Here is a 26,651-nt window from a genome sequence, read left to right as displayed (position 1 = left end):
ATCGAATCACTATAGCATGTAGCTATCGTACAAACTGAACGTTCGGAATCAAGTGCTTGTATGGGAAACTTTTTCTTTTGATGAGATATCTTCACGAGATTCGAGGTGCGTCATTATCCAACATAATGGCACAATCTTTGGAGAAATTGTTCAGATCGGACGGCTATAGCATATAGCTGCCATACAAACTGTACGATCAGAGTCAAGTTTTTCTAAGAAAAACAATTTAATTGAAAAGCTAACTCCATGAAATTTGGCGCAGAGTATAACCCAAAGCATATCTACAATATCAGAATAAATTTTTCAGATCGGCCCAAAATAGCATATAGCTGCCATACAACTGGCCTCATCACACGTAAGTCCTTGTAAGGCAAACTCTTTTATTTAGCAAGCTATCTTCATGAAATTTGGGATTTATTATAAGCCAAGTCAGTGCTACAATTTTCGTATATCTTATTCAGATCGGAGCACTATAGCTTATAGCTGCCTTGCAAACTGAACGATCAAAATTGGAAAGAAGATCTTTTTGTAACTTTTTGTGTCATAAAAAATGCATTTAATGCAACAAATTTTAGCTTCGTTGTCTTTTATTATCCTTAGATTATTTAGTCTTCAATTATCAGTTACTTACGTGTCTGTGAAATGTCTGTCACTGAGACTGTTCCTTCCGCAGCTACATGTATGGCTTTGTTGTGTGCACACTGTGACATTATTACATAATCTTCTACTGTACATAATGCACCCGAAATCACCACCTGCAAGTACAAGGCAATAAAAGGTCGTACTATAAGTTACAACATTTTTGTTTTGAAAAAATGAACATTTTTGTGTAAAAAACTAAGTCAAATCTGCATAAATTGTTATTTATTTTAAGTTTTTGTCAATATTCAGTATCACTTTCAAGTTCTATGTCATATATTTATTTATCATAGAAATACTACACATTCTCACATGCAAGAATTCGGTTTTTCCATCAAAATATTATTTATCGAAATTTACATATTGTCACCTAAAGTGCAAAGAAACGGATCATCAAAAAAAAAAAATGTAAATCGTTGTCAGATATTATAACCAATATATAACCATTTTGTAACCAAAACTCTAATTTTTTTCAATACTCATGAGTGTATGATAACCAATATATAACCATTTTATAACCAAAATTCAAATAAAATTATGAGCTGCACTCCAAAACTATGGGCCATAATAATTAACGCCCCACCCAAATTCACGCTAAATCCGCCTACGTCTCATCCTTACGATTCGTGCGAACCAGATGCAGATCTTGAATGGCTAAGCGCTTAACAGCAACAGATTAATTTAATTCATTCACAAACAATCAGGTGTTACACTCACACACACATAAGAACTCAGGCAGTCGTGGTATCTAACACACGCCCAAATAAACACCAGTAGCGTGTAAGTACAGTGGCGTTAAAAAGTTTTTGTTTTACTTTTTTGTTTATTGATGTACACAACTGATAAGAAGCTGAAGTTTTTTTTGCTTTTGATGTTGTTTATCAGTTGAAATTTTGGTAGATAGCGGCGTGGAAGAAGCAGAGTGAAGAAATGTTGGTGAAGATAAAAGCGCAGATGTCTGTATGGCCATAAGGCACAGCAAACAGAAGAAAAAACAAATCGTGAAAAAAAAACCAAAAAAAAAAATGTAAAAAAAAACAGTAAGAAAACTAACAATGACAGTTAAATAATAAAAATTAGTGTCAAAATAACAAAAAAAAAAGTTTTATCAAACCAACAACAAGAAGCAGCGCAAACCAAAAATTGCACAACTGAACGCCCGAAAGCCTCTTGTGGCTGCAGCAAAGCGTCGACAGGGTAAATAATAATAATTACAGTTATGTAATGACACTCGTTTGTGTGGCATCGCATTTAGATTCGCATAAATAAGCATATCGCTATTAAACACACACGCTAATTGCTCGCCCATGTATCAACGCCGGCAACGCATACGCCCTGTTGGTCACTCACACACACACACACATGCACGCAGCCGCTTTTGTTGCTGTTCTGCTTAATGTTTGCAATTAAAATTGCATTCGCAGCGCGCAAATGTCAGCAGCACTGCTCTGCAGTCTGCACTTGTTGTTGTTGTAACATTTATTACCCTCATTGTTGCGTGTTTATTTCTTGTTGTTACTGCTGCTGAGTGTCCACCAGTCGTTTTGCTATTATTAATTAATAATTAAATTACTGTCCGTACGCCAACTCAACAAGCCATTCACCATTGTCTTCACGTTGTCTTTGAGCTGTTTTCAAAGTTGTTGTTTCGCATATCATTTGTTTGTTTGCTATTGTTGTTTTTGTGTTTCTGTTGTTGATATATGTGCTTAGTTGTTGATTTTGCTGCGCTTCCTGCATCTAATGGCTAGTTAATTAATTAAGTTCTAACCACAAAGTGGGTGTGGCACATGCCAGCAGGTGCAAGGCGCTCACATCGACATGAGGTTGACGGGAGGAAAGTGAAATTTTTCCTATAAGGTAGCTGGGAAAGCTTCGCGTAATGTTTTTGTTAAGGAGAGGTAATCTAGGCCGTTTAAATCATGAATTAAATCTGAAGCTGGGTAAAAGCTCAGCATGTTCTTTTCTATTGATCAAACTATAGACTTCTGTCTAACAACCTAACTTCTGACAAAAAGGAACCCAGATCGGAAGCTCACTTTTTATTTTGTCGCCTTCAAAGTAATCCCCACTAGATGTAATACACTTATGTCAACGATTTTCCAGTCCTCGAAACACTCTTCCTAAGCACTTTTTGGAATGGTCTTCAGTTGCTTCAGCGAATTCGATCGACTGAAAACGGGTTCCACGGCGCGCTAATTTCAGTTTAAGGAACCAGAAAAATTTGCCCGGAGCCAAATCTGGTAAATACGGTGCTTGATCGATGGTATTCATTACGTTTTTGGCTTTATATTCGGTCACAATCATGGCTCGTTGAGATGGTGCATTATCATCGATTAGTTGTTCTTCCACAATTCCGGCCGTTTTTGACGGATGTTTTCTTGCAATTGCTTTAATGCGGCCAAATAGTGCTCCTTGTTGACCGTCTGTTCTCTCGGGAACAAATTCATGATGCACCAAACCACGAATATCCAAAGAAGCAATGAGCATCACCTTGATTTTTGAAAAGCTTTGGCATGATATTTTGATTTCGGCTCGTTTTTTCCATCTATTGCGGTGATTATTGACTTGTTTGCATGTCAAACTCATGAACACACGTTTTATCGGCAGTTATAGTCCTCCCGATGAATATGGAATCGGAATTTCTATGACCAAGCTTGTTCAAAGAGACCTCTTTACTGTACCCTTTTGAATAAAATTCAGCTTTATCGGAACGAGGCGAGCAAGAACGCTTTTTATAACCAAAATATCTACCGAAGTCATTGGAACGGACACGTGAGAGATGTCGAACTCTTATTCCATCTCTCTAACACTTGCTTGACGATTTTCAAGCACCGTATTCTTTATTTTTTTAATATTTTCATCAGCTGAAGAGGTCGAAGCTCGTCCAGAATGAATCATGCCTTCTACGAGCTCTCGGCGTCTTTGAAGGCTTTGTACGACTCGTAGGCTTGTGTTTTTGGTAAAACTGAATCACCGTAGACATTTTCTAAACATTGGCCATGATTTTGCACACAAAATTTTGGACAAAAAAAATGCAAAATTTGAGACAATTCTTTGTTCGATATTTTTATTCATTGCAAAAATCATTACACACTACTGAGGTGTGGCGACCTAAGCAGCTGCTCTAGACAAACTGGTTGACAGATCTCGCTCATATTTGGCATAGTAATTAAGGATAGTCCTACCAACTTAGGAGAATACATATTTCTAATGTGAGAAAGCCTTCCATTATATCTTTCTACTCTTTAAAGCATGCTTAAAGCTCAAAAGGGTTTTTATTCAAACATAAAAAGTGTTTTTTTGGAACATCTGGACTTCAGAAGTGGATATAAGCTTAAATCTCGAGGTTTAGTCTCATTCAACCATTGGTCTCTTTTTAGAAACGCTCTACGAACAAATTTTCTTAGAATATTGAACTTGTTCTGAACTTCTTATGGCTAACATTCAATTTTTATCGCACAATGTCATAGGTAACTCTGCAATTTCTGTTTATTTTCTCATTTTAACTAGCAATTAAATAATTAAAAAATAAATTTGTTATACACGTAGTATTCTTCTTGTTTGTGGTGTCACAAAGATTATTTCGGGTGGCCGGGATTTTTACTCAATTTTGGCCAAATAACGAAGATGGCGTCAGTATGCGCTCATAAAAGCTGCTGAGAGTTAGTATATTAACGCCATCGTGTTTTTTATTGAATAAATGTGTTAATGGCATATTTAAAGGTTTACACGAATTATGCAATTTTAGGCTTCAATAAATGTACGATTTAGATTTATTACTATATTACTATTATAAACGCTTTCAACAGCGCCTGCGGTTCTCACCCACAAACCCTTTTACGAGGCTTGTGTACAAATACTAATTGTTTTCCCTTATTGCATCACTTAAGTATGCCATTCAGTCCATTTCTCATATATATATATATATTTATGTATGTATGTGTAGTTTTTGTTTATCGTTGTTTGCCTATAAATTTTCCTAAGTCCCCAATAGATCAATTACTAAAAGCTTAAAATTCCATTTTTATTACTTGAACTAAAAAAAATATGGTTTATACAATCTTATCAGAAAAATTGCGGTAAACTGGCGTTGTAATTTATCAAACACACTCATAAATACACAATACTAAGTACTATTCCCACTATCTTTAGATACAATAATAGTAAATATATTATATCATATTGTGGTTAAGGCGACATAGACGGGTTTGGGCCGAGTTTCTGCTGCAGTAGCGCGGTTAAGCAGGGGCTCTTGCTTTGTTGAGATGTTGTAATAAGTAGTGAGTGGTTCTATTGTGACAGAAATTCACGCGTAAACTCTCTGTGTTTTCAGAAAATTTTCCATATATGTTTTTTAAAAAGAGCTTCAAATGTTGAATGGAACCCAGATGATCTTATTGCGTTCCGAAGAACCTCTAACTAACACAATTCACACTGTGTGCGCTTTATCAGTTTACACTTAAATGGACGGGCGCAATAACCGAGTGGGCTCGTTGCAAGCTTCCGAAGGATCAGTGGTTCAATTTTCGTAAGAAATAGAACCTGAATATTACGATTCTGTTTTCGTTTTTAACCCTGAACGGGATCTATTAAGATTGCCACGATATTTGTAACACCCCAAATAAAATATCAGATACCCTATAAAGTATATATAAGAGTATACGCGTAAAAGATCAGATTGACGAGCTGAGTCGATTGAGCCATGCCGGGTTACTGTCCGTTCGTCTGTATATGCGAATTACTCCTTCAGTTTTTGAAATATTGCTCTGAAATTTCGTACACTTGTTTTTCTCCTCAAGAAACTACTAAGTTGGCGAAATCGCCGTTATCGGATCACTATAGCATATTGCTGCCATACAAACTGAACGATTGGATTAAAGTCCTTATATTGAAAACTTCGTCATTTGAAGAGATATCTTCACGAAATTTTGCGTGGATTATTTTCCGAGGTAATGGTGTAATATTCGAAGAATTTGTTCAGATCGGTTCATTATATCATATAACTGTCATACACACTGTCCCAACAAAGTTCTTTAGTATTTATGAAAGGTATTATAGCTTTGGTGAAATCGAGGTTTTTTTCTGTTTTAGATATTTTTATATAGAATATGAAAACTTATTATTTTTGTTGGTTTTGGTGCGGCTATAACCGCGTAAGCGTTGTCTACGCCAATAAAGAAGATTATCTTTGTTAAAGAAAACTCTCCATAGCCTGAAAAACTCGTATAGAGAAAAATTAATAAAGAAAATATGGCGAAAAAGAGAGGGCTCTTGGTGGAAGCAGACAACTCAAGCACAAAATAGATGCTTCTTAGTGAAAGCAGAGAGTTCAAGCATAAAATATTGACAAGTGGATAAAAAGTTTTCGATTCAATAATTTGTATAACATTGTACTGATGACTAATGCTCTACTATTAATATTCTAATATAACTGTTAACCTATTGACAAATCGGAATTTATACATTCCAACCAAATATTGACACGCAATGACCAACTGGCGGCGTTCCCAAGCGTTAAAAGGAGGAAAAAGATGGAAAAATGCGCTAATGGCGTCTATGTCAATATTTATGGGCATAAAAATAAAAATTAGAGTGCGTATAAAAGTATGTGTGCAGGAAAGTGAGACGTTGACATTTGAGAGCTACACATTTACTTGTTTAGCATAAAAAATATAAATAATAAATTGATAAGAGAACAATGAAAGCTTATAGAAAGGCTGTAAAAGGCAAAAAGTTCAAAATTTCATTAAAAAAAAATATTCTGTATACACGTACATACAATCAAGTGTGAAAATACAACGAATCCTTAAAATAAAAAATTAAAAAATAAATAAAATAGTAGTTATTTTAAGAATTCTGCAAATTGGTCCATTAATAACTCTTAATTAGTTTCACTCATATGTATTTGCATAGCGCTGCTCACATACATATCTACATACACCCAGCTCAGCATGCCGTTTTTACGCACATTGCTTGCCATTTAATTTTACAAAAGGCTCTCTTGAAGAGACACTGTACTCTAACTCTCCAAGCGGGGTCGTGGAAGCCACCTTTCGCTCCGCATTCCAACTTAAATGTGTAGACGGTGATAAATTCTAAAATTCCAGAGCAGCTTCGCGACACCTTCCGCCGGCGCACCTTTGGTCATACATACAAGCACGTAGAGGCTCACAAAGACATAAAAACACACTTGCGGCAGCACCACGCCGCGCCAACCCCCAACTTCTTCGCTCAGTGAGTAGCCCATAGGGAAAAATAGTGAAACATATTTTAGTTACAGCAGGTTATCTACGAAATGCGTGGAAATGACGTGCGCCAACAAAGCGACACACGCAATAAAATCAGCGAAACTAGCGGCAACAACAGAAACTACAACAACAACATGCCAAACTAAGTGTTACACTTTGCCATACTAAAAGTCACACATACTTGCACTGCCGTAACGATTTGAGAATTATTGTAACTCAACACCTTTGCCTGCTACATATCTGCAGCCGATTGCAATAAGCGCGCACGCAGTCGTTACAATATATACGATTACATATATATAGCACGTTACATATACACCAGTACATATACTATATACAGCTATGCAGCCATGACTTATGATCACAACAAAAGCAAACTCAATGCATTCTTATACAAATGCAAAGTCTAATTCGGAGCATGCATAATGATATTCCGCTACGAGCCCTCCTCAAGCTTCAATGTTGCGAAATTTTTTACGTCGTGTATATAGTACAGCATAATGAAGCTTACTTTTGGTTTGGTAAAAATGTGCTTTCTGAAGAACTTAGTGTTTCGAAAGCTGCTTTATTCAAATTTTGGATGCGTATAATTCACCTATGACCAAAAAAACTAATAATTTCTCATTAAATTTCCTTGATTATTAGTTTCAGAGGCTTAGGTTGCAAAAATCAATATTTTCGAACTAAGCGGTTATGTGGGTTTTCTCGAGCAAGAAACGGCCTATTTGGAATAGTTTTTGTGAAAATTGCAAAGGCAAATATTCAAAACTCGTTCAATACCGTTACATTTTCTATAGTCCCTCCGCTTTGACAGCACAACTTCTTACAGTTTCATCAAAAGTACAAAGAAAAAATTCGTGTTTTAATTAAGACCCTATACCAGATATTCTTCTGAGGAGAATGGTGTCATGAGTAGAAGTTCACGCAAGTGAGGAAATTTTTCTAAGCGCCATTCACTTTGGAATCGCCAGAAACGATTATTTTACATATGGCTCAAGCAACTTACGACTTACGGTCTTAGACCGTGTATCCTCTTATCCTCTGTGTAGCCAATAAAACATCCGTTTGAAGGCAGGCTAAAGTGAGAAGATCCTCACCAGAGTTGTGCGATGGGTTTGGGACTTACCACGTAAAAAATACTCATGGAAGGAAGAAAACAGTCTCGGATGAAGTACCACCCTTTTGATGACGACCACTGCAAACTAAGTATTAGACGAAGGAAGAATAAAAAAAGTGAAAATTGTATCTTTGGCGGACGGTTTTACAAAAATTTCAAATTTTGTTGAAAATTTCTCCACGTTTTGTTTTTTTAAATAGTTGTAATTTATGATTAGTTTGCAAAAACAGATCTGGTAAATTATATATCGAAGACCAGTCTAAATTTGGATTAATACCGATTTAATAGTTCGGAAGAAATCTTAGCGTCCGGCTTTGAAAACAAAGTTTCGGGGAAAAGGCTTTCAAAGTTTCTAGTGTGACTGAACTCGAGTTAACTTCGAGCGCGCAAAATTTCAACGCCTCATCTCCAAAACTATTACTCAGATCAACTCGAAAACTTATTAGAATTTTCTATAGGTGCTAGAGAGTCAGAGAAGAGAATAAAGAGAAATAAAACAAATAAATTGAAGCCGTGAAACCCATGCAACCCCGTAAGAAACCTCCTTTCTTCCTACAATATAGTTACAAGAAAAGCTAAAGGCAGTAGTTAGGGTTACACTTTTTTCTTTATTTCTATTGCACTTTGGTAAAAAAATATGCTGTAAATTAGTCGATTGAAAATTTAACCATTTTTGTATACTTGCTCTGAATAAAAATTAGCGATGAAACAAATAAGTGCTTTCTACAGTTGCTCAAAGAAATGTGCCTTTCATCAAAAGAAGGTGCATTCAGTACGTTCTGTTAGTTTCTAAACTTAAATAGTACATTATATTTAAAGACTGAGCGTCCCACAGATGCAATGACATACATATTGAGGATGGCCTTATTATATAATATATAGTAAAGTATTTGCTCTTTGCTTCGAACTCCGAAGCAACTTTGAAAATGGCATTAGATCAGGCATTTGATGGTCCGCACTCAGGCCTTTCATTTCCGAAACTCTTTTTCAGTTTCTTCATTGCTAATATTCGCTATGTCCTCAGCAAAAAAGCTTCAAGAAAGCTCTCGATGAAGAGACATTAGAGTGAGAGTAAATTTCCTACAAAACGATGAGTTCTCAGATTTATACTGATTTTTTATTCATTAATTTATAAAATTCGTAAGAAAAAACAAATTAGCCTTAAACTAGTCACACTTCAACCGCAATATCTTTTAAACGGCTAGGTTAGAAATAAGAGCTCTTTCTTGGCGAGTCTTACTTAGAAGTTCCCACGAATCAATTCTTCAGTGAATCAAGCGCAAAACGTACTAGTTTCTTTGACCCACCCTAAAAGACATATGAAACTCTTTCAAGCTTATCAAATTTGTATAAACTCCAGCGCATTTTTCTGTCATTCATAACGCCATTGAAAGGAAAATGATGGTAAACAGTGTAAAGAACGTTAAAAATATATAGCGAGGCACAACAAAAAGTCACGTTCTGCTGCTGCTCTCGTGAGTACCACTTCCTGTGTTCGTCACCGTTACACACACACACATGCCTGCATACATACAAATACACCTCCGCTACCCAGACACCTACTTATGGAGCTATTTTGCGCCTCTTCTACTTTGTTGATAATTGTAAAATAATGCATTAAATGTGTTTGATATATTTTATTTGTTTTTGTATTGCACTTTTTTTCTTATTTTTATGAACTTTTTTCTATTTTTTTGTGTGCTTTTGTTTCTGTTTTGTGGCGGTAACCTAACAAAGTCGCATGCTCCACCTGTTATTGAATATCCATCAGCTAACTACCAACACAGCTGCAAACAATACAATGTGTGTATATGTGTGTGTGTAGTTGTAAGACATTTGTTTCAGATTCGCTGCACAGAAACGAGGTTACTTGTAAAATGCGATAAACGCTAGTTTTCTGATAAGCTATAGCAATTACTTACAGCGTTTACATACACATACATACATATGCCTAAGCTTACACTACGTGCTGTTAGACAGTTGGTGGGACCGTCAGTCAGTCAGTCGGTTGGTTATAATTTTTCTTAGATCGGCGCTGTAATAAATTTTCTAAAACAAACGGTGCTTGTAGTCTGAAAAACACACGCACACACACAGTTGCACACATCTTTATTAAGGCGGTAGTATAAACAGTTATGTGAGTTGTTGCTGTTGCAAAAGATTTGGGATTTGCTCGGAAAATACAACCGCGAGGAAATCAAGATAAGGAATTGTTTTACAATTGACAGATTGAAAATGTAATGATTTTTGTTGTTGTTGTTGATAAATTTGCTTTTGTCTATTTGGGTATATTGGGTATAATGTCAGGTGTTTTGGGTATAATTTAAGGTATGTTGAGCATAATGTGAGGTATATTGGTTGTAATTAAAAATTTGATTTAAAATGGAAATTTTTAATTGTTTTGCTTCGATCTACTAGTTTTTTGACCTTCTGGAGCCCTCTTGACCCTTCAACCTGTTCGCGCCAATAAAAAAATATATTGGAGAAGGAACTTCAAATCTTTATAACCTGAATAGGGTATTTCAAGTTTGACAGGATTTTTGTTAAACCCAAAAGCAAACGTCGGAGACCCTATAAGATATATATGTATATATGTAAATGATCAGCTTAACGAGCCAAGTTGATAAAATGATTTCGTTATATCTGTTCCTCCATCTGTATGGGAACTAGTCTCTCAGTTTTTGAGATATCGATCTGAAATTTTGCAATCATCATTTTCTTACCAAAGAGCTGCTCATTTGTCGGAGTTGCCGATATCGGACCACTATAGCATATAGCTGTCATACAAACTGAACGGTCGGAGTCAAGTACTTGTATGGGAAACTTTTTCATTTGACGAGATAGCTCCAAGAAATTTGGTACGAATTATTATCCAGGACAATTATATAATCTCCGAAGAAATTCTTCTGTTCGTGTCACTATATCATATAGCTGCCATACGAACTAAATGTTCGGTAACATGTGCTTGTATGGAAAACTTGTTTATTTGACGAGATATCTGCATGAAATTTTGCCTAAGTTATCACGTAAATGAATGTTTGAATCTCTGAAGAAATTGCTTAGATCGAGTCACTATACCATGTAGCTGCCATACAAACTGAACGATCTGAATGAAGTGCTTGTATGGAAAAATTTTTAATTTGGAGAAATATCTTCATGAAATTTGGTTTGGGTTATCACCTAAAGCTATGCTGAAATTTCTTAAGAAATTTGTCAGATGAAGTCACTATACATATAGCTGCCGTACAAACTGACTGCATAAAGTTCTTCCATTTTTCTATATTTTGTATTTGTGAGGGCTATTATAGCTTTTTCTTCATTTTAATTTTTAATTAAATATATTTTTGTCATAAATACGCAAAACTCGTCTAAAATTTGATTTCAATTTTAATGCAGAAAATTGTTTTCGAACCACTCCTTTATATATTTTGAATACAAATGGAACATGCGAGATTTATTGCAGTCAGCAAGTTTTGTACTTTTCATACGTTTATCTTAAACATATTTGTTTTTACTGTCTCAAGGTAGTTTTTAATTGGAGTAAGTGCATTCCAATGTAAATTTAAGGCACGTAAAACTAGGTCCACGCCCCAGCAATTATAGAAATCTGTGCTCAAAAAATTATGAAATCAAAATATTATTTGAAAACACTTATGAACGCACGCATACTTTTGCTGCATTGCGGTTTTTTGGCCCAAAAATAAATTTTGGTTTTATAGACTTATGCTTTTTTTTATGATTTTGAATATGCAATTTGCCACAAAACCGGCCGCGAAGTCGTTTTACGGCGTGTTACTTACAATAAAAAGCAGCAGCCTGAACTGATTCGACATTCATTCGGCGATCAATTAACATTTCCAATTTGCAAATCCTATTTGTTTATTTACAGCCGCTGTTGCTATTGTTGTTGTGGTTAATTTTGCTGTCGTTGAGGTGTGCGTCGTCGCGGCGCATGTCAGCGCTGCCGACCGACCGACTACTCGTCTTATTTGCCTGTGGAAGTGTGCCACTGCGGCAGCTGAAGAGCTTTTAATTATTATTTCTTTGGCGCTTGTTGTTGTTATTGTTGTTGGCGTTGGTTGTTTCTATAATTGCGCTCAACAATTTGCCGCCACTACTTCACAAAATTTTTACGATGCACTATATACTCGCGTACGCGGCGCGCACTCTTTTCTCCGCCACTGTATTTATTTATTTATTTTCCAAATGCACTTTAAGTGTACTTTAGTTGTTGTTGTCGCTGGTTCTTGTTTGCTTTGCTTTAGTAGTTGAAATTTGCATAGGCAAACGCCACTTTCAAGCGCAACCAACGCCAGCATAAGTCCAAGCAGTCCCGGTGCTGTTGTGGCATGGACATTTTCACTGTTGCTGCGCGGCAAATATTAGCAATTTGTTGTTGTTGTTTCGCTTTAAAGCATTAAAATCATTTATATAACTTTATTATTTTTATAACGCTGTTTTGATTTGCCTTAAAACACGCAATATTTTTGGAAAATTATGGCGATTGGTTTGGATAGCGCGGCAATTAACAGCTCGATGCAATCCGGCAACGCGCGACAAAAAAAATTGATTTTCACAAAAACTGAATTTCTTAAAAATTATGCTATCACTTAGCAGTTTCGCGCCAAATTTTCGTTAATTACTTTTTCATTAAAGTATTTCGCAACAACAACTCGGAAATGTGCGAGAGCGAGAAAGCGCACATCTATTGCGGTTGCATTAAACAGAGTACCGCTATCTCAATTCAATTTGTTTAAACACGCGCGCATTTTTATCATTTCGAAAAATATTAATTTTATTCTTGTTGTTGTTTTTGTATGGTTGCATGCACGTTGTCACTGCATTGGAGCCGTTGGAACGCGCCGTGAACGTCTAAACACTGCAATGGAACTGTCAAGACTAAAAACAACATAAACGCCAAAATTTCGACGTACTCGTACTTCGGCGACGCCTACCGCGACGGACATGTTGACAGCGGCGTTGACAACATTGGCTACGGCGCTGCCGGCAACGACAGCGCTGCCACCGCGTCAATGCACACACTTGCTGTCGCTCGGCGCGCAGCGTTAGGTGGCGTCTCCAGCCGCAGCGGCAGCGCATGCAGCGCGCCGAGTGGCATTTGAATGTGGCGAATTTGCTGCCAGTTTGGCTGGCCGCGCACACAGTGGCTCATTCATTGATTTGCCAGTGGCTGGCGGCAAATAAATTCGACTTATACAGTTATAACATGCAATGGTCGCATGACGCGGCATAAGCAGCTGACAGCGGAGCCGGTTGACAAATGTGGCAATGACAATTTGACGCAGAAATCGCATGCGATATAATTTAATCGCTTGGTATGAGAGTTAGAGGTCGATATTTCTAGATAAAGTTTGAGCGGATACGTGAATTTCGTCGCGCAAAAAAAGGTCTCTTTTCAACATTGTGTTTTCATATAAAAATTAAATATATTATACAAATTTTTTTTCATTTCCAAGTTATGTACATATTTTATAAAAATTGTCTGAAATTTTGAAGGGAAAATATTCATAACTGTTTGTAGCAGCATAAAACATTCCTGAAGTAATTTCGAAGAATGGTGCCGAGTTGACAGTCCTTGGCCGGATAAAAATCTGGGTCCGATACGATTACTGAGACCCGACTGTCGTGGGAACGGATGCTGAAAACTCGCCCCATTAGAGCCAATTAGTACCGTCTTCGCTAATTTTGTTTGTTAAAAAGTCCTTTCAATGGATTACACGCTGCATGGCAGAGGCATTAAAGTTTTAAGTGAGTTTTAAGTGACTATAAAGCTGACCTCAAGCGCCCAACTTTTCAAGGCTGTTTTTCCAGAACTATTATTCGGAACAATTTGAGAATTACTTTCATTCATTTCATTTCATTTCTTGCATCTCCGAAACCCATGTCACCACTTAAGTTATAAGAAATCCTGCTCCAAATAAACTATCTGGTAGCGTTGAAATTTTTTCAAGAATTTTAGAAAATTATTGAAGAGAACAGCATATTTCGCTGAGTATCTTATCCCTTCTAATTTTTAAACTCGAATCCATAATTTCTGGAGCTCTCCTAGGTTGCAATATCTTATGGCTACTACTGAGTACTGAATAAACAACGAAAGACTTTTTTATGCTGACCTTGCCACTCAATTAATAATTTTAATTGTATTATTCCAAACTTTATCCTAAAATGATTTCTTTGCCTTGAAAATTTTTTTTTTGTATAATATAATGTGTTTTATTAATCTAGTTAGTTGTACCAGATTTGTATGGGACATTATTTTGCTTATGTTCCTAGTGTTTCTGGACTACTTTTATTGGAACAACATTTTCTGGCAACAAAACGTTTTTGTTCTTCCTTCTCTATATGTCTCTAACAAAATCTCTTTAATAAACCGTAAGATTCCACACAGTAAGCTCAAATACCGGTCAGTAGTTAACAACACCGTTTACCGTTAACATAACTGCTATTAGCACTGTCAGCTATTTACTTCAAACAAATTTAAATGCTTTCGAACACCGATGCAACTCATACCTGTAACGGTTTCTTCTTAGCGCTTTTGAAGACATTTGCTTGGCGAACATGTTGCGGTTTGGAAAAGTGCTCGAGCTTATCAAACATGCTCGTTGTGTTAGTTTGATGGGAAACAACTGTAACAGCTGTTAGAATAAACAGCTGGTTAACGGTAAATGAATTTAACACTTTAAAATGGCTGTAGGACCTTTTCTTCAAATCAAAACTTTTGAAAAGTTAAAAGTTAATTTTACTTAAGAAAAAATATAAACGAGGAGCTCTAAAGCGAAAATCGGAATTCTTCTAAATTTTGTATCCAAAAAAAGGAGGAATTATTGTAGAAATTGTACCTTCTAAACTAACTGCTTGCATTCTGCTCATTTCGTATTTTACCGCTGCAGTTCATACAAGTATGGCGGCGGCTGCAGGCTTTGCCCGGAGAAAACTGGCAACGCGAGCGCACGTTGACTTGCAACAATGTCGCCGCAAATGGCGAATGTTACGCGGCAATTAACAGGCGATTGCATGTGGTGATCATCAACCGGATAAACTGATCACAATCAACAAACAGTGATAAAAAAGGAGTAAACTCATTTTTGAAGATTTTTCAATCTCGCTTCTTGCTGTTTGGTTTTTGGCGCGCTGCTTTTTTTATGGCGTCGATTTTGTGGCGGTACATTTACGAGCTAAACTAGCGCCTTGCAGCGATTTTACGATGTTTGCGTAGAGTTCAAAGGAACGACGCACAACAAGTGGCACTGCGGGTTTTGCGGTCTACTTGGGTGGAATGTGTGGTCACTGCGAGTGTGTGGCATTGCGCCTATTAGTTGGCGCATCTTTACAAGTGCGTAGCCATGTTCAAACTGGTGTACTTACATAATAATATTTTGATTGCAGTTAGTTGACTAAGTGCGCCGATGTGGCATTAAAATCAGTTAAACGTGCGTCGCGCAGGTTTTTCGTAGCGTGGCTGTTATAGTGTGCCGCATTTACAAGGATAACTCGTGAGTTCCTCAATTTTTAATTAAAGTTGCTGTTTGGATTATCACTTAACGAGTTGTTTAAAGCTTGTAGTCACATTTTCTGTGTCTATTATGCATTTTGAGAGTGTTTAGCAAAATAACTAACAACTAATATGGGAATTGGTAGTAGTTGAAACTATAGAGAGAGAGGGAGAGAGACAGAGAGATAGAATGGATAGGGTGACCCATTTCGAGGTTCCCTACTTCTTCTTAAATAAGAAGCACAGAAACTTAAAATTTAATGGGAAATGTTTATTACTATTCGAAAGAACATTATTCGGCATTTCTTTTTTGGAGATTATCTCTTTCAAATGTTGGCCGGGGCTACGTTTCACATGGTTCATCCGTTGAGTCCAATTTTAGACGAATCGTTAGAGTATTTTGATGGTAACACGCGTGATGTTTTGCTTGAATCGGAGCCGAATTATCCGCATAGACTTTAGACTTAACATACCCTACAGGAAAAAGTCTAACGGTGTGATATCATATGATCTTGGTGGCCAATCGACCGGCCCAAAACGTGAAATTGTCTGCTCACCGAAGTGTTCACTCAATAAATTCATTGATTGATGCGATGTGTGGGAAGTGACGCCGTCTCGTTGAACCTTAATGTCGCCGAAATCACGAGCTTCAATTTCAGGCACCAATTATCGGTTATCATGGCGCGATAATGGTCGCCATTGACGGTTACATTCTCACCGGCATCATTTTTGAAGAAATATAGACCGATGATTCCCGGCACACAAATCATTCCAAACCGAGGTTTCTTCTGGATGAAATGACAGCTCTTGAATCAATTCAGGTTTCTCTTCGTACCAAATGCGGCAATTTTCTTGTTTACATACCCACTGAGTCAGAAATGGGCTTCATCGCTGAACTCTGTTTCGGATGTTAGCCTTAAATGGAACTGTCAATGTCGATGCTCTAGGAAATCACTCACTTTTCGGCAATTAAAGTGTCAACACCCACTTTCAATTTACTTCCACTGCAATCACAGCTCATCACCTATGTATATTCTTCAAAAATCAATACTTCAAGTTGTGTCTTAAGTGGCAGCTGATTGGTCAAGCGATTAGAAACCCTTATGCCAGCATTTATGCTGACCCTTCCTCTCTTTCCTTTTAACTTAATTCCTTTTACCCCCCAACATCCGTGCTGAAATATCACAATTGACACAATTTAAAGCGATTAACGGTATCTACGTACAACAAACACTAAGTAGTGATTTATAGAAACATTGCCAGCTCTAACGTTAGCTTGTTAGTTACAAAAATATATTAACAGAATTTGAGGGAATCTCGTTAAAAGGAAAAAAAGGACTCTCCAACCCTGCCACTTCCGGTCAAAGTCCGGTCAAAGTGGAGACAATGAGCCAGAACGCAAATCAAAGGCATTGCAGCCATTAGGTTTATTGATTGACAGTTCGTCGCACTGTGTGACGTGACGGTCATGTCAACGATAACAACAAGAACAGAAGAAAAAATAACAACAACACAGCGTACATTTCCCAATTTCCACTTGGCCGAAATTTGTGTCACAGCTGATAAAGCGCACAACACACACTTACATGCTTATAGACTAACATACAAGAGCACGCATGTCCTTGCTGGCATATATTGACATATGTATGTGCTCATGTGTGTTTGCTATATTTATTCACTTTGTGTATCAAGTTACAAGCGCAGCTCCATCAAGCCCATGCGAGCCTTTGTTTATCCGCACACAGTCAGTCGTGTGCAAAGCCACTTGTGTGGGTGTTAATATCCTTCGAAATTCATCAAACGAACAGGAGTGTGGCACACAATTTGGTGCATGAGGCAGCGATAAGCCACAGTGGCAGCGCAAACATGTAGGGCACATAAAACAACAAGAAAACACTGTCATACACAGATGTGCATGTGTATGTATGTGTGCCGTGTCGTAATGTAGCAATTTCGTTGAAAGTGTGCTAAAGGTGAATGCGGCTTGTTGCAGCCCTAAAATCGATGTTGAACAATAGTTTCTGTCATGTCCGCTTGTCCTATCAGCTTGCGTGTCTGTGTTTGTACGCGCATGTGTATGTGTGTATCAGTTAACTCCCATATCCTCTAGTGATTCATTGTATTCCATTTCATTACAGATTCTCTTTCATTTGTGGACTTCCCTTTCGATTGCGCCGCTGACAGGATGCACCAAAAAGTAAAGTGTGTTGAACCCGTTGAAGTGGACGAAGGGTGAAGACAATGTGAAATCTCAAAGTGATAAAAAAATTGTTGTTGTGTTTTGTGAAAGTTCTAAAATGATGTGTTCTCGTGAGTTTTAAGCTCTTCTGAAGTGGTTTTAATCCGGAATTTTTCATTTTGTGAACTGTTAATCTTCTTTAATGTATAAAGTGCTTAATTTGTGTTTGTGAAGTGATTTTTTGTTGTTTTTGTGAAATGATTTTAGTTGTTGTTTAATTTTTAAATGTAAAATGTTGATTTTAGTGAAGTGTTATTTAATATTTGAGGAAAAATTTGGTCCTTCATTAGCAAGATGCGAGAAATAAGTTTGAGGTCCACAAAACGAATCGGTAAGTCCACAAAAATATTTTCCTTTAACACAAATTTAGAATTTCATAAAATTTTTTAGAACTTGATGGCCCATAATTCATATTCTTAAACTAAGTATATAACATTCTTTTTGATTAGATAGATTAGATCTGCAAGTAGCCAAAAACATAAAAGATCACTCAATTCCAGAGTCTAACTGTAGTGTGCTGCCTGTTCTGGTTAGTTCAGCTGCTTCACAGTTCCCTGGAATATCAATATGTCCTCGAACACATTGCAGATTCATCGTGAAAGAGGAAGTTAGATCCACTAAGATATGAAGGCATTCTTGCACTAAATAAGGGGAAATCCTAAGAGCCTTAAGGGATTTCAAAGCCGACTGGTTATTGTATATACTCCTCATTGTGAACACATTCCTTGTCAGTACAAGCAGGCTTTCCTTAATTGCTATAATTTCCGCTTGAAACACAGCTTTTCCTTATTTGTGATATCTGCTTGGAACACGGACGCCTGACAAACGAAAGGTGATTTTGGTATCCAGTTTGGCATAGAAAACACCAGCTCCCACTCTGTGCTTTTAATCACTAATCTAAACTCAAGTGCCACCACAGAACAGTTTAAAAATAGCCCTCTAGGCAGTGCTGCTATTTCGACCACGAGGAAATACCGAAGAGATCCCAAAATACACCGTAATGGCACTGTAAAAATCGCTAATCTCCATTTGGGTAGTTAAAATTGCTCATGAAATTCAATAGCAAATCACAGAAGAATGCTATCTTCTTGGCGATCACGCTTAAAGACAATGTAACAATCGGATAGCTTCATTTCACAGAGCGATAACTGAAGTTTATCAGATTTCATGCGATTTTTACAAGCATTGTGGGTGTAATTATTATTGCAGACAATAATAATTTTTATGAGCTTCAACTGAGCTATAAAACTTTCCGTAAAAGCGCGAGCTTTGGCTAAAAAAGAACAAGAGTAACGCACACATTATGGCCAAAATGAAGGCATTTTTCGCGCTTTTATTGCTAACAGCCGTGATAATCAGTGAAATTTGAGCAGGATAACTTCATTTGAACATTATGACGCATTAAAAAATTGATTATCAATGGCGATATTGACCAAGAAAAGGCGACAAAAAGTTGACAAATACAAGCTGTTAAAGTACATGGCCAGCTGCAGATATAAGAGATATGCTCTAGTTAGCGCACGCTATTTACGCGCTCGCTGGCGTTGAGAGCAATATGAGCACAGAACGTAATAAAAAGGGTTTGGAACTTTGCTGTATTAGAAAGGAAATTAGTAAGCGGTGTCTACGGCAGTAAAAGAGATGAAGAAGAAAGGTGTCATTGTGCATAGCTTGGTAAAGCGTGCACTGTTATTTTAGCTCTAATAATTTTGTCTTGATACTCGGTCATACAATTTTCGTTCGATACACATCTAATTCTCAAATGGTTCATGAAAAAACTTCATGATAAGGAGCGCTTGAAATTTGCATTACATATCATAACCTCAATTGTGGAATAGTTTTCAGAATTTTAAAAGGTAACTTCGATTAAGATAAACAATAACAATAATTAAAATAAGGAACAATTCATCAAATTATGAATTTTTGAAATCCGATTTACAACTCTCAGTTATTTCGACAACCACTTCTACTTATGTATGTAAGCCAATATCATTCCAATTTCATCATAAGAGACCCGAAATTATCGCATTTTACTATATATAATATTAGCAAAGTCATTATATACCAGATCGTTATACACATACCAACAATAAATTTCTTTCGCGTACTCACGCTTTCTCGATTAAATCGAAGACTGTCGCCAATAACTGAATATTTTCGTGGCGTCACCATATTTATAGATATCATAAAGTGAATTCATGGCAATCACAACATGAAACATTTCTATATGTTAAAATATTGACATTTCTTTGACGCCTCAAACGTACCCATATCTACACCTGGTATTCGTACACTCCCCCAACCGATCAGTTGCCAGGTGAATTTGCAAGCGCCGATGAAAGAAACAACAGTAAATTTGTGAAATTCTTTCGCATAGTAATTTAATTAATCACGCCGCTATTTTTACGCAAAATCCACTTATTTACTATTCACTTCTGCCGTGAAGTGTCGTTGCTGCTTCCTCTTCCCCGCAGCCTACAATTAATGGTGCGTCGCTTAGATAAGCATAATGGTTTTGTGTTTTTGCTTTGGTTTTATCTGAAATGTGCTTCAGCGCAAATTAGTTGCTCACAGTGATTATTTAAAGCTGGCAAATTATTTTGCTTGTTCTGTTGTTGTAATTGTACACATGTCATTGTGATTGTGTCTAAATCTGCCAATCATTTGTGCAAACATTTCGGTACATGCAATGAGCAATATTATTGCGTTACTTTGCAACTTCGACTTTTGCATTGCCTTAAGAGTTAACCGTTAAGTGGTTTGTATTTGATTGATCCGAGTGCACTTCGGTGGTAAAAAGTGGCTGGGAGTGACGTGGGTGAGTGTGGGTGGCAACCTCTTATAAGTGATAGTCGTTTGGAGTCATAGAGTTTTGGAATATTGGGGCATAGTTGATCAAGCTCATAGGGAAATATATATATGAACATATAGCATGTATATCAAAAACATAATATGTAAGTAAAGCCGATCCTTGTTTCGATAAATACTAGAGGTGGAGAAGAGAACGAACGCTTATACCCGTCCGGAGCTTCTGGCGAGTCACTATCGATGTGACGGGCGTTGTTCAGCATTTGTTCCCATACTTCTTTCCTATTGGCCAAAGCTGGCTGGTTCTGGGCATTTCCTTCCTTCAGACATTCCAATTCTTTACAGTACAGGGTTCATATTCTGTATCTCGATTCGAAAATGTAATCAATTGGAAATTTGGATCAGTCTTATAATTATGTGTAAGTTGTACCACCCTGTGCCAGCATAAATACCTACACTTTTCGTTTTTGCTTTCTACAACTCAAAATCCCTTGAAAACTTTATTAGAAAATAGGATTAGAAATGCGAAACTCGATTTACTGAAAACAAAGATCCGAATTCAAGTAATTTTTTTCGAATCGAATTACAGAATAGGGCTCCTGGTGTTCGAATAGATATACACATGTCCAAGTTCCAAATTAAGAGCTTACACGTAGGGAAATAGTTCATAGTAGATGAGTTTCTACCAATCCCACGCATACATAGCGAAATCTTCCTGACCATCAATCCTGGCGTGGCCACTGTTTGTGCTGACTCACTGCAATTCGACCACGATCTTATAGTACGACAGTTTTGGTTCTTTAACAATCTGTCTAAAGATAATAGGCATGAACTAATTTTTGTAATGTCGTATCTTCGGAATTATACTGACGTTGTCAATTGTTTAGTGACTATTATAAGTTCTTGGATTCTATTTTATGCTACTTTTCTTTGATCTAGTTCAATTTTCTTTTTAGTCTATCTGTGACTTTTGAAAACTGATTACTTTTTAGTATGATCTGGGTGCTCTTTTACTTTTATAGAATATCCTCTTATGTGATCTCGAATTTAGTAGCCATAAAACTTTGCTGAAATAGTTTTGAAGGGTTTTATGAAACACCAGTGAAGTGGCAGTCGTGGGTAGCCCGAATTTCTGAACCCGAACAGAATGTCCCAGACTTATAAGCTGCCTCATACTTTATTACCTGCCTGCTAAGGATATTCTAAAGTTAGGAAGGAAGAAGGAATTCCAAACTTGGCTCTGAAAGTATTTCTTTGGAGTTTGAAATATCACGTCAGAAAAAGTCACTTCACAACACTAGCCATTCACAATTTTTTTTTTAAGAAAAAATATATCAATATTTTACGCATCTAAATAATCATTTTCGAAACTCGGCAAACACATTTGCACATATTCATTCAATTTAAAACGTGAGAAATATTGCTGAAAACTCAAATCTGCTAATTAACAAGCTTTTAACAGTTTCTTAAATAAAAAAAATTAACCATTTCATCGCTATTTTGCCAGATATGCCATAAAAGATTTCGGTAAAATCACAGCGCCTAAACATAAACGTTGCAACGTGGGTGGGCAACGGCTTGCAAGTTTCGCAGCTGCCGTCTGCTGGCTGCCGGCCTGTAAACTCGGCAATTGCGGCTAATTGCTGTGCGCCATGCCAGCTAAGATTGACGTGTCGATCTTTGTTCGACTCGTGGGCGTTGATCGTTAAAATTTTGGGTTAATTTGGTGGCTGGTTGTGTGGCGCCTCTTCGAAGTTGTGGTTAAAAAGCAAGCAAGTCTTCAAATTGTTTATAAATTACTTTTACTTTTTGCAATACGAGTATAATATCTTTTTTTTCAAATTTTGGTTTGTGTGTTGCTTTTCGAGAGAAAATTACAAACTTAAGAAGTTTCGACTTATAATTTCAATAAATTTTAATTGTTTGATACAATTTTCAGCTCGAAATTCAGTAGATAGTATGTACATAGTTAAACATTCCAACGTTCCATAAAGCCCCATTAGAATTATGCCAGTAATTGTATTGAAAAGTCATACTTGTATGCAGATATGGAATTTATGACTCCAAAACGTAGCTATCTGAATTAGCACGTCATTAATTTGATTGGGTATATAAATCTAATCAGCAACGTTTCTTTTCTTGATATACATACATACGTAATAAATAAGTCTTTGCAAATCTGACAATGTAAACAATTCAAAATTTTACAAAGTCATTGCAGTTGTAAAGATTTAAAAAAGTTTTAATTCCAATAATTGAGGGAATTTCACAATTTTCTTTATATAACAGTTCGCCCGTGTTGAAATCTATTGCTAAATAAAAAATTGATTAAGAAAAAAGGCGTGGTTTACGACTTCGATAACTGATGGAGTGTGCTGTCACAAATGAGTGAAAATGATGGCAAAAGTCCATGAATTGGGTTTCGAATTGCTTTCGAAACTACCGTATTTTCCCGGTCTGGCCCCCAGCTGCTATTTCCTGTTCTCAGATCTCAACAGAATGCTAGCTCGAAAGAAATTTCCGTTGAATGAGGAGATGACTACGGGAATTGAGGAATATTTTGAAGCTAAGAACAATTTGTAATGTTTTCGAAAGATAGACATGTTTGCGCATCGCTATAATTAGTATATCATTCTTCCAAGAAATTATATTGAATCCAAGGAATTATAATGCCAAAAAAAAAATTTGTTTTCTATAGTAGGCCGGGAACTTTTCAAATGACCTGAATTTAGTTCATGAATTAAACTGATTACTATTAAGCAAGCCAATTATTAGTGTTTCACAAGTTCAGCGGCTTTATAAATGGTAATTTTCAATAATAATAGGTAGTTTAGCCTTTAGAAATTAGTATCTAGATTACCTACTGCTAAATATATAACTATTAAGGCTGAATTGTGTTTTGTTATATGTAAAGTTACTGAGCGAAATCTCTATTTGATTGTTAACGTTTTATACAAACTTATAGAGGTATACTATAATCAAAAATTTAATTAAAAGAAGAAGCCTGCATTAATTTATAAATCAGTTGAACATAAAATACGATGAAAGAACACTGTTCCACAAGTTCAAAGCGCTGAGAAAAATACAAATGTTGAGTGTTCCACAAGTTCAGTATACTAAAAGTATATGCCTATGTGCAGTTTGTAATAACTTACAGCCCGTTTAAGTTGTTTTTTTTTCAAAGTTTGTCTAAACAAAACTTATTTCATATCTTTATTAGCTGCTCCGTCCCACAAGATTTTTTCTATAAATAAAATTTTTGTTGATTTCCGAGAAACATTTATTTCACATTCCTTCGGCACAAATATTTACGCCGTTTTGCTAGAAAAGAGGCTTGGCGCTTGTCAAAACATGCTATATGTGTTAAAAAAATAACTTTCACCCCAAATACCAACAACAACAAGCTGAAAGAGCAACGAGGATGTAGAAATAAAAAATTGTGGTATTTGAGATATCAAAAAATGGAGTGCCATTTAAATTTAGAGCAAGCAAATATGATAGACTGTTTTATCAGATTACAATTTGACGACGACTTGCTGTGGGGAAAACCCGCGGGTGGAGTGTGGAAGTGCTGAATGATAAGTCTAAAGGGAAATGTTGATGTTGGCAACAATTTTGGTATGCAAGTGGTAAACTCGAATTGGAGTGGGATTTTCTGCAAAAGCCAAACATTTTCTAAATTCCTCAAAATTGTTTAATTCAAATTTTTTTTTATTGCTTTTGCATTTAAAATTTTCCTTTGACAATTTCTGCAAATATTCGACAAAGTCATGTAACCTTTGAGATTTATGAGTCTTACAATTTGTCGTAGTAAAAACCACATCTGACAACAACAAGTCTATAACATTGGATCAAATCAGTTGACATCATGATAGCATTGCAGTATATAGATAGCAAAACCGACTCGCTGCTGTCTTGTCTAGCCGTAGATAAAGTGTCCACAGGTTAATTGAAAAAAAGCTCAACATTGAACCGCTGAAACTGAAAACAGATAAAATAGGAATCGATAGTAAAAGTGTAAACAATTTGTGAAAAAAATTATTAGGAAGTACAGAAAATTTCAGCGTAAAAGACTCACACATACCGCACGAAATGTCTTTCTTTGGTTTGACTTACGTTTTTTGGCGCACGTTTACCACGAGTGAGTTCTCTTATACTTTCAATGTCAGTGAGAAGCCTTCGTAAATTCTTCGTAACTATATCTGAAGTACTTTTTAATTGCGTATATCTTTTTAGAGATTTAAGCGCAAATATCTGATCAGTTTATAGGTTATTAATTTGAGCATCACCTTGGGAATTCTAGGAATACTATTTGCTTACAAAATATTTCATTTTTAATTTATTGATTGCAATCACTTCCACTTGTTATTATTTTATATATTTTTTGTGGAGTATTCTACTGAATTCTATTGCATCAAGATAAGTAGGCTGTGGATTTTAAGGTTACATAGTTTGATTTTTTAGTTGGTTTGATTAGAGTTCATTTGATGTGATATGCTCAAAGCATGAGGCGATATGATGTGTTATGTATAGTAGGATTTTTTAAATTAAATTTCTCGCGAAAACCCATTCCTCGAAATATATTTTTCAAGGCTGTCAGGTATATTATCATTAGTGTTTAGTTTACGCTTGTCTTTTTGAAGTACATTAAGAGCACTCGGCGACTTTTACAATAAGTGAAATTATTCAACAAAGAAGTTTCAATAAATTTTTTGCGCGGAATCAAATTTCGGGTGCCGGAACCATCAGAATGTTAGACAAGGCCTTCAAAGAGGTCGAGAACGGGTTGCCGATGAACCACGTCCAGGACGACCACCAGCATCAACTGATGATCACCACGTCAATAAAGTAAAGAAATTGGTGATTGAGATTAGCAGTCAGAGATCTTGCTGGCATCGTTTGAATATCGGAAGGATCAATAAAAATCATTTTGATATATCATTTTTGCCTAAGAAAAGTGAAGCCACTATTGGTTCCAGAATCATTCATTTTTTTTTCGAAAAAACAGCGTCGCGTTAAGGTCTGTGAAACAATGCTTTCCGACTACCAGGATGCCATGAGCCTTGGATCTATGTTTATAACCCGGAAACAGACAATCAGTCGGCCGAATATAGGTGAGTGGAACCCGAAAAAACCACATCAAAGCAGGTCAAAATTCAAAGTTATGTTGACAGTTTTCTTCGATTATTGAGTTGTGGCGCACTCCGAATTCTTGCCGACCGGCCAAACTATCAACTAAGAATACTATTTGAGTGTTATGCTTCGTACGTACTTCTGGCTATTCAGCAAACTCAAAAATCCGCTCTGGGGAAACCGCTTTGAGTCAATGAAGATATTAAACGCTAATCGCTAAGTTTTTCCGGAAATTGGCTTTAACAAATGCTTCGAGGATTGGAAAAAATGTGTTGGGACCAAGTGAGGTTACTTTGAGTGGGATGACATATAACGAATAAATTAAGAATTTTAAAGTTATCTATAAAGTCCTACCATATCCGCTTGTGTGTTCTTCAGTCTGTCTGTCTATACGCCAACTATTTCCTGAGTTTTTGAGATATCCTCCAAAAATTTTGCACACATTCTTCACTCACCAAGAAGCTACTTAATTGTCGGAACAGCTACTACACTATAGCATATAGCTGCCATACAAGTTGAACGACCGGTGTGAAGACCGTGTAAGGAAAACTTTTTAATTTGACGAGATATCTTCAGGAAATTTGACATAGAATATTATCTGAAGCAGCACTTAAATCTCCGAAGAAATTGTTTAGATCGGACAACTATAGCATATAACTACCATACAAACCGACCCATCAAAATCAAGAAAAAGATCTTTTTGTACTCTTTGATGCTATAAAAAATGCAAAAGTTATAACTTCGTTGTAGCCAAAGTTTACTTTTTTTGTTATGTTTTTGAGGGAACTAACTTTCTGTGTGTCAGTATTTTTAACCATTTTTAACTAATGAAAAATTATAAGTTTCGAATTATCAAAAGCATACACGAAAATATGTATATCACTTCAAAACGAACTATTTTTATGCGTGATAGAGAAATGTCAGTAAAGTCTAGTAAAGAAAAGTTGTTTT

At 36.3% G+C, this 26,651-nt stretch overlaps 1 protein-coding gene across 1 annotated transcript in view; it reads right to left on the bottom strand.

Moving 5' to 3' along the window:
* The window catches only part of LOC120771841 (pneumococcal serine-rich repeat protein), a 162,416-nt gene that overhangs the window by 52,534 nt on the left and 83,231 nt on the right, over positions 1–26,651 (bottom strand). The window contains exon 3 of the mRNA XM_040100084.1: positions 632–755. Coding sequence (XP_039956018.1) covers positions 632–755 — 124 coding nt within the window. The remainder of the gene's footprint in view (positions 1–631; positions 756–26,651) is intronic.

The sequence above is a fragment of the Bactrocera tryoni genome, chromosome 3, assembly GCF_016617805.1.
Source record: "Bactrocera tryoni isolate S06 chromosome 3, CSIRO_BtryS06_freeze2, whole genome shotgun sequence".
Classification (NCBI taxonomy): Eukaryota; Metazoa; Arthropoda; class Insecta; order Diptera; family Tephritidae; genus Bactrocera; species Bactrocera tryoni.
The sequence above is the reverse complement of the archived record's forward strand: the minus strand, read 5'-3'. Positions and strand labels throughout refer to the sequence as shown.